At 51.0% G+C, this 9,071-nt stretch overlaps 1 protein-coding gene across 1 annotated transcript; it reads left to right on the top strand.

Annotated features, from left to right (window-relative positions):
* The first annotated feature begins 230 nt into the window (after positions 1-230).
* SERHL2 (serine hydrolase like 2) lies at positions 231-8,678 on the top strand. Its single transcript, XM_026069162.1, has 11 exons — positions 231-378; positions 453-566; positions 1,674-1,715; positions 2,440-2,459; positions 2,665-2,739; positions 3,508-3,617; positions 3,887-3,966; positions 4,322-4,356; positions 5,111-5,187; positions 6,738-6,831; positions 7,281-8,678. Exons 1-11 carry the CDS (start codon positions 231-233, stop codon positions 7,395-7,397), a joined length of 912 nt encoding a protein of 303 aa, XP_025924947.1. The 3' UTR covers positions 7,398-8,678.
* Positions 8,679-9,071: the final 393 nt, after the last annotated feature.

The following is a 9,071-nucleotide window of genomic DNA, read 5'->3' as shown; positions in this document are numbered from 1 at the left end:
ATCATGAGTACATGCTGGGAGGGGGTATCCCCAGACAGGCAGGCAGGGGCTGCAGCTTGGGATGCCAAATGGGGAAATGGAAATCAGCAAGCTGCTAATTAGTAACTCGCCAGCCTTCTGTGGTTTTAAAGACCTGTATTACTCTTTCCAGAGCTCTGGGCCATTCACGAGCTCCCTGGGACCTGCTCTGAGCACGTGGGACGTCGCTTGCAGGCACCCTGCTTCCAGTCATGTTCTCAGAGGTGAAGTTCCCCGTGCCCTGGGGCCACGTGGCAGCCAAGGCCTGGGGTCCCCCGCAGGGGCGCCCCGTGCTGTGCTTGCATGGCTGGCTCGACAATGCCAACACCTTCGACAGGCTCATCCCACTGCTGCCCAAAGGTGGGTCTGGCTTGGGGGGGAAGGCCCCTGTGCTGTGCTGCAGGGCCGCATGCCTGATACTCTCTCCCTTTCAGATTGCTGTTATGTGGCGATGGATTTTTCTGGCCACGGCCTGTCGTCCCACCGACCTGCAGGCTTGCCCTACCACTTTCTGGATTACGTGAGCGAGGTATGCCGGGTGGCAGCAGGTGAGCAGTTGAAAGGACCCCCAAGGGGATGTGTGCAAGGGGTGCCATATCACTTCTGCTCCTTGAAATGACAGAGGTCAGTCACTGCTGGGAAGTGGGCTCAGTTCCCCTCTGCTTCCGCCCAGCCTGATGTTATGACCGCAGGCTGAATAAGCATCCCTCTTTCTCACTATTTTGTGAGAGGAAGAAACAGTAAACCCTGTGAAGGAAAAGTTTCTGACAAGAAAAACGGTAGTGGTTGAGTGGTGGATGCAACTAAATAGTTTAGTTCTGCCAGACTGATGTTTTGTAAGCAGCCAGAAATCTCTGGCCAGTGTTAGGTATAAGTTGGAAACTCTTCTGGTGCCCGTTTCTCCCTGGATGGCAGCTTGGCGCTTGCTTTAGTATAATACAAATAGATCTGAAAGCCAAGATATCTTGGGCTCCTAGTAACTCCTGGTCTGACTGCCTATCTGCATGCTGGTCTTGGGGGAGTGTGTGATATGTGCAGTTTTGTATCCCTCATTCAGTAGACAAAGATCCCCTAGAACTTCTATTTGACATGCCAGAGGGTAAAACACCTCTTTCAATGAGGTATATTTCAGAAGGCAGCATTGATGAAGCAGTATTTTCCCATAAGCCTCTTGGGTTGCCCTAAAAATGGACCAAAGAGCTTCATGTGCTGAATGGTGCGAAGACCTTTCACTTGGAATAATCATGCTTTCCCAAAGGCAGCGGACCTGGATCTGCATCTGTATGGCTCTCACTGAACACCCTGCAACAGGGTACTCTATCAAGGTGCCTGTCTTCAAGCATACGCTGCCCGGTCAGGTTCCTTTGCTTCTTGCCAGTCTTGTGTCTGGCAATGAGTGGGAACTGGCTGTAGTCCTTTTGCCATACGGAGAGAGCTTGAAAGCTGCATGACCTCACTACCAAGAAAATGAAGTGGTGGATGTTCTTTTTCTTTAAAGTTGGCCTACTTAGCCACCTCATTTCTGGATGAGGAATCAAATGAAGCGGCGAAGAAGCCCTTCTGGGGGAAGGGTCCTGTGCTGGTGGAGAAGCAGCATGATGCCGCTGCTCTGGTTTCTAATGCGGTGCTGTCTGTTTTTGTCTGTTGCCACTTAGCCTTGCAGTGGAGACGGTTCACCCTGATGGGTCACAGTATGGGTAAGTAGCTCTTGTCCTTGTAAGCTGTGAGATTCATGGAAACACGAGTGGGTAATTGACTTACAAGACATGCTTCTAGGAACTGGGTTGGAATATTTATTATATCATGTAAAGTACAAGGCTCCTGACTGAGAAATTCAAAAATTTGCACCCTTGTTTAAAGTGCCTTTCAAGACCCTGTAGTACCAGCAGTGGGAACTGTTCCTGTGTACCTCTCCCCCCCAGGAGGAAACAGTGCTGGACAAAGAGGGACGGTCTAAGGCAGGAGTGTTTGCAACAGGCCTTTCTGCTGCCCCAGGCTTTGTTGCCGTGTGGGGGACAGGCTGGGCCCTTCTTGGTGGGTCACAGAGCTTGCTGAGGGGAGCCAGGACTCCAGACTCTGTCCTTTCATCCTTGGCACATGATTGGGTTTTGTCATGATTTGAGTTTTGCTCCCCAGGGCTGCTCTGTTCGCAGCTCGCAGTACCTGCACACCATAGTGTTTTAACTAGTAACTCCTCCCTGGCCTGCGCTGCCTGTGAGGGAGATAGGGCTGGGGCTGCCCAGGCAGTCTGGCTGGCTGATAGCCCTGCGTCCTCCCTGCTGGGAGAGCTCTGCTCTGTAGCTTTGTCCCTTGGTACAAGATGCATTTGTGCTTTTAAGGCAGCTCTGGCTGTGGGGAAGGGGAGCTGCTACCACCACAGATTGTCCTGTGCATAACTGAGCACCCTTCTTTCCTTTGCAGGTGGGTCTGTGGCAGGAATGGTGAGTAAAGCATTCTCTCTTCATGGGGTTTTTGATTTCTGCAGCTGGAACAACAAAAGGGAGAGGAATAAAGGGACAGACTGTGTGGGACTTGGATCTCAGGGAAGGGGAGGCCCTTCCTTTACTCCCTCTCAGGTGCAGCAGGGTGAAGACAGCACTCAGTACTGTTTTTCTCTTCCACTCATAATGTTTCTTCTCTCCTCAGTTCTGTCTCCTTTATCCTGAGATGGTGGACAAGCTGATCCTGCTGGAAAATCTTGGCTTTCTGCTAGCTCCAGAGGTTAGATTTAATGTCCCCTCCCCTTCCTTTTCTTAAAATAAAGAAAAAAGGAGATGGAATGGGCTTTTCCCCTCCATTTATTCAAAAAAAACCACGGATGTGACCAGTCCCTGGCAGGGCACACAACTCTCAGCACTCTTCATTTTTGGCAAGCACAGATCGGCTCCCTTGCACACAGAGAGAGGTCCCTGCTTAAAGAGCCGCCCTTGTAAGACACTTGGTAGTCCTCAGCATCCTGCAGTCACATAGCACCAAGATTTGCTCATCTGTGTCAGGCCCTTGTACAAAGGGAACTGGAACGTCTGCCAGAGCAACCCCTTGCCAAGGTTGTATTTTTGCCAACAGCTTGGGTGACCTGGGTGCAAGATTGGTGGATGTATTTTTTTGTTCTTGGCAGGACATAAAGCTACATTCCCAAACTGCCATTGTCACTACCAGATGCTGGGACTTTGGTTGGCAGGAGTGGGGACAGAAACCTAGAGTCAGAGACACAAAAGATGCCAAACTTCCCTTGTTATTTTGAACAGTTGTCCTTAAATCAAAAGTGAGGTAGGAGGGAGTGGAAATAGGCTGCAAGGATAAGGTTGATAACTTCTATACAGCAATGTTTAGTTTTCTGCTCCTGCCTTGCCTGCTTGTATTGCTGTTCCTTTGCCCCTAACTGATACCAGTTCTGAGAGATGCTGGAGGGTTAACTTCTGCCCCTGAGAAGGGGTAAAATGACCTAGAAATGAGGGGTCACTCCTGTGTCCTGCATCTCTGTTTCAGGAAACTGAGGAGTGGCTGAAATCAAAACGGATGGTGATTGACAGATTACTGAGTCTAGAGGCGAAGCAGCGACCTCCCAAAGCACGTAGCCCCGAAGCAGCATTGCAGAGGTAGGTCCCTGTCTGTCCCCTTCATTCGTGGCCTGCCCTCACCCTGGTTGGAGTTACAGACTGCATGAACCAGAAGGGAAAATTCTATGTCCCTGTACTGCCCACTTCAAGTCCTCCCCTGGAATCTATACAAGACCTTTTGCTTCCCTTTGCCAGCTTCCTACTGTTTTCTGAAGCAGCCTGAGAGCTTGCTGTCACCTTGTCATGTCACTTTTGCTTCACTGCCTCCCTTTTCCAGCAGTACAACCTCTCTGCCATGTCTCCTCCAGGCTCTTAGAAGCAAACAGACATCTGACAGCAGAGGGTGGGGCAATCCTACTGCAGCGAGGAGCGACTGTGACGCCCGCTGGTAAGGGGCCTGTGCTGCTTGAAGATAGGGCTGATCACAGCGGTGGCCCAAGGCTGGTGTGGGAAGAGAGCAGTGCCAACAGCCATTGCCTTTCAAAGGGTACAGGGTGCCCTGGCTGTGAGTTTGTACAGCCTGAATGGGAGTAATTACCTCTGGAGGCAGAGCTCCCCAGTCCCAGCAACTGCTGGTGCTTGAGGCCTCGAATGGCTAAAGAAGAGAAATCAAAAAAGGAGAAACCTGAATTCATCCCTTCCCTCTTGTCTGAGAAAGTTTTGGGCTGTTCCCAAAGGTGAGGGGAGGCAGAGGCATGAAAACCTTCTACAAGATGTGAAGACCTTCTCTTGTTTCATTCCAGGACTGGTGTATAACAGAGACATGAGAGTCCGTACGGTGAGCATTGCTGTTCTGACTTGCCCCCTGCTGCCTCTGAGCTTGCAGAAAACACAAAGAAAGTTGAGGCCCACTCACTGAGCCCAGGCCCTGCCTTCACCCAACCTTTAACTGACTGCTTTCCTAATTCCCACACATCTTTTAAGTGTTGCTGTTAAAAGAGCCTTCACTTGATCATTAACTGGCTCAGCTTAGAGTCACTGGAAAATATTACTGAACTTTTTAGCAGTTCCTCTGTGCCAGGGCCTCCCAGCCACATTTTCCTGCTGTTATAACTCTCCAGGCAGCAGATGGATGGAGGCTCCCGGTCAGCTTCTCAAACAGATCATGCTTGTAAGAAGTGGGGGAGGGAACAGAGCAAAGTCCTCATGGCTGATAATTGGATAATTTTGTGCCACTTTTCAACAAGTAGGGCCTCCTCTACCTGTGCTACTGCCAGAACATGAAAACCACACCATTTACTTGTCTCTTTTCTAGCAAAAAGATTTTTAAAGCCTTTCTCTGTTGTGAGATTATTCCCATTTGTGCTGCATCCCAGCAGGCAGTGTTGGCAGCGCTGAAATACAGCTGGACAGAAGAAGCTCTTGCAGAGCCAGCCACTCTTGTGAGCAGCCCATCCTGTCCCAGCACAGCAGTCTTGGGGCATCAGCCCCTTCTGTGTTCAGAGCCACCAGTGTGGTAGGGGTCAGGGACACCCCTCTACCCCAGCTGCTGTCCCTGACATTTGCTGTTCTCCCTGCCTTTGCACCCACAGCAGAGTCAAGAGTCCCTCACAGTGGAGCAGTGTGTGAAGCTCCTGCAGAAGATCCAGGACCGCGTTCTCATCATCCTGTGAGTGCAACACAAGCAAAGCCAGCTCTGGCTGTCCCCTGGGTGGAGGGGACAAAGGTTAGCAGGGAGTCCTCCACCACCCCCTCCTCTGCAGCAGCCACYCAGCTCCTCCTGGGTCAGGTTGGCGTGACAGCGCTGCCTCCCACAGGAGCAGCATTTCCCCATGCCCCTGACTGCGCTGGGCTGGGCAGGCTCCTGGAGCAYGCACAGATGAGCCAGCACARCCTCCTCTTGCCCTGGTGCTGTGCTTGCAGGCTGGGCCTCCCTGGTGTAAGGCTGACTGAGGAAATGCCTGGCCTGCCCTGTCCTCCCCACAGTCACTCTTTCACGCTGCCTTCCCGCAGCTTCCCATCCCTTGGCCATACAGCAAAGGAAGATCCTGGCAAACACGTGACTCTTCACAGCTTCACTCCTACTTACTTTCCTCATGGCCTCCCTTCCCCCAGTTGCAGTGAGCCAACCTGCCTGCTGCTCTGGGCTTTGAAACCCCTTTGCCTACACAAATGGGTAAACCCATCACAGCCTCCACCTCCTCCTGCTAGTTCTGGAGCCCCCATCCTGACTCAGCTCCTTCATGCGCTCTCTTTTGGTGCCCTGAGCAGGGAGGAGCTGCAGGGGGAGGTGGCCAGTGACTTGCACAGAGCCCCACCAGCAGTGGCAGGTTGCTAGCTCTCTGCATCATTCTCTGCATTTTCCCCTTCTCCTTGGAGGGCAAGATGTGCAGGGCTCTGTTTCCTTTAGCTCCTGCGTTGCTGTTAGAGACTCCAGGGGAAATGAGAAGATGTGCTGGAAGTTGAGAAATGAGGTGCAGTTTTGGCTTCTTTAATCCACTTAACTCACAGGAGGCTTCACCTGTGTATTTAAGGATTGTTCTCCTGTGTCCAGAACAGAGAGAAGCAACATCACTGTGGGGGCAGGTCTGCTAGACCATACAGAGTATGTCCCTTTGAGCCTGGGACTTCACCTTGTTCCATCACGTGCAGCACAGTAGGCGACATCATGATCTTAACTCTGCAGGAGGTCTAATGCTGGGTTCTCAAAGACAGCTGCCCTGGTACCTTCCTCCCCTCTGTGCAGGGCACAACTTGGGATTCATGTTTAAAGAGCAGCATGGGGAAGGAACAGAGAAGAGATGTAGAAGCTGGCTAGAAGGAAAAAAGGAGCAGAAGACAGGGTGGAGGTGGGGAGCAATGTGCTCAAACAAGTTAAGGAGCCAGCCCGAGAGGGGGGGAGGCGGGGGGGTGCTAATATTTAACCAGTCTCCACTCTGATACTACTAGGCAGATACCCAGGATTTTAAAAAGATAGTTTGATTAGATAATAATTGCTTAGCTGAGCTGTGCCTTGCTCCTTTGACTGCCATGTATGAACCTGTACTCCTGCTGTTTACAAGCAGCCCTAGTCTGGCCCTGACTTACAGTTTCATGGATCTGGAAGAAAGGAGTTAGGTCTAGTGTCCCACTCTGTCTTGAAAACACCCCTTCTAGCCAGGACAGCAAGAAAGACAGACATCATCATGTGTTGTGCTGAGCCTCGCTCCTGATTTTCAGAGCACAAGATGGACTCCTGATTCCACGCAAGCTAGGCAGCAGGAATGCTGTTGTGAAACTGCTACAGGAGGCATTCGAGTCTATCCTGAAAGAGGTGAGAGCAAACCATCCTTGCATTTCCACTCCATGGGGCATTGGGAGCAGCTGCTAGAAAGCAGCTCACCCTGATGGACACCACCCCCCCCCACTAGGGAATTTGTCCTAAACAGCCCAACTCTCATGCAGGGAGGAGAAATCCAGCTTTACTCCTGCTGCCAAAGTCCCACTCAACACTACCCTCTGGGCCCACATCTTCTCTTCTCCCCCATCACTGTTCTGCCTCCCTCACTCCACTGGACTGTAATCTCATTTTATGTGATGGGTTTGTGTGTGCCTGGCACCTTTGCAGCCATATGACAACATAATGCCCAGCCCTTCTTTGAGATCCCATCTTTGTATTGTCTCCTCTGGCTTCATGCTCCAGTGAGTGCCACACAATAAGCACAGCTTCCCTGAGGGAATGCTTTCCCAGTCTACATCTTGTGTCCTCTCTTTTTTTCCCAGCACATCCAGCTAGTAGAGGTGCCTGGGAGCCACTTTGTGCACCTGAATGAGCCTGAGGTGGTGTCTGGGATCATCAGCAACTTCCTGACAGCACAGGACACCAGAGCCAGGCTCTAAACGGGGTCTCTGCAGCAGCAGTCCAGGAGAACAGGGAGCTAAGGAGCAGGCTCTGGAGCAACCAGCACTATTCCTGCCTCATGTTCAACATCAGTTTCGTGATACTCTTTCCTAAGCTTAGCTTGCTGCAGTGATGGAAGCGTTTCCCTGGAGGAGAGCTGAGCAAAGTGTCTCAGTTATCAAAGGGAGAAAGAATCCTTCTTCCCTTCCAGCTCTGGGAGTGCAGGGATAACCCACAGGAACCTTCACGCAGAGGGACGTGGCCTTCCACTTGCTCCTGCCTAACTTCTGTATCCTGAAATGGAGCAGGAATACAGGCATTCTTTGTGGAAGCAGCAGTGACAAGTTGTAGTATTGCAGGAGATACATGGCTCCTTCTCACCTGCTCTCTCAGGATGGTGCAGCCAGTCTCCTCCCAGGGTCAAATCCAGCGAAAAAAACAGAAGTGTTCTGCTTCTCTCCATGGGTGCCTGAGCTCAGAGGGCCTCAGCATCTCTGTTCTACTGTCAGAGCTGCTGCCTTTTTTAAACCAGCTTAATGAGAGCTCACTTGGGCATGGAAGGCCATTTCAAAGAACTCCTAGGGTATGAGTCATTAATCCTCCAGCCAAAGCAGCTGGGAGAACTATTAGCACTGGGAAAATTGGTAGAGATGATTTCTGTTCCTCTAAATAAAGATTGATCTCTCAATACTGTCTTCTTGACTACATAGGAGAGTGACCCTCTGTTCTTTTGGGATGCTCACCCAAGCAGCTAAAATGGCAATCTAAAGGGGAAGCAGTGATTCTACATGCATTCTGCTTCAGATGTTGCATGTTAAGTTTCCATCTGCTTCCTAAACTGATGCAAAACCAATTGAAGCAAGCAGGCCTGACGGACTCCCCATGACATGGAAGCTGCATTTTTGTCTGTTTTCTGCAGGAGGGTCAATGCATTTTGACATAGCTCTGTGAACTTTATCAACATTTCCTTCTTGCACTGTTCACCCCTTTATTCAGGCTACAGGCAGTGAGGTAGGTGTGTATAAGCCTGGGGGTAGGGGAGTTACCGTGCCTTTCTGATCACAGCAGATGCAGTCACAGAGTGTGATGGGGTGACCAGTCTTTAAGGCCCAACACTGCACAAGTGTTACATGGACAGTAGCAGAAGCATTGCCCTGCAACTGGATGTCCCCCTCACCATCCTTATCTGCCTCTTGTAGACTGGTGACAGGTTAAGTGGAATATCACAGAATCACAGAATCGCTGAGGTTGGAAGGGACCTCTGGAGATCATCTAGTCCAACCCCCCTGCTCAAGCAGGGTCACCTAGAGCACATTGCACAGGATTGCATCCAGGCGGGTTTTGAATATCTCCAGAGAAGGAGACTCCACCACCTCTCTGGGCAACCTGTTCCAGTGCTCTGTCACCCTCACAGTGAAAAAGTTTTTCCTCATGTTCAGATGGAAGTGTCTGTGTTTCAGTTTGTGCCCATTGCCTCGTGTCCTGTCGCTCAGCACCACTGAAAAGAGACTGGTCCCATCCTCTTGACACCCTCCCTTCAGATACTTGTACACGTTGATAAGATCTCCTCTCAGCCTTCTCTTCTCCAGGCTAAACAGGCCCAGCTCTCTCAGCCTTTCCTCATAAGAGAGATGCTCCAGTCCCCTAATCATCTTTGTAGCCCTTTGCTGGAC

Source organism: Apteryx rowi, unplaced genomic scaffold (genome assembly GCF_003343035.1).
Source record: "Apteryx rowi isolate R43461 unplaced genomic scaffold, aptRow1 scaffold_287, whole genome shotgun sequence".
In the NCBI taxonomy this organism is placed as follows: Eukaryota; Metazoa; Chordata; class Aves; order Apterygiformes; family Apterygidae; genus Apteryx; species Apteryx rowi.
This window is presented reverse-complemented; position numbering and strand designations above follow the sequence as displayed.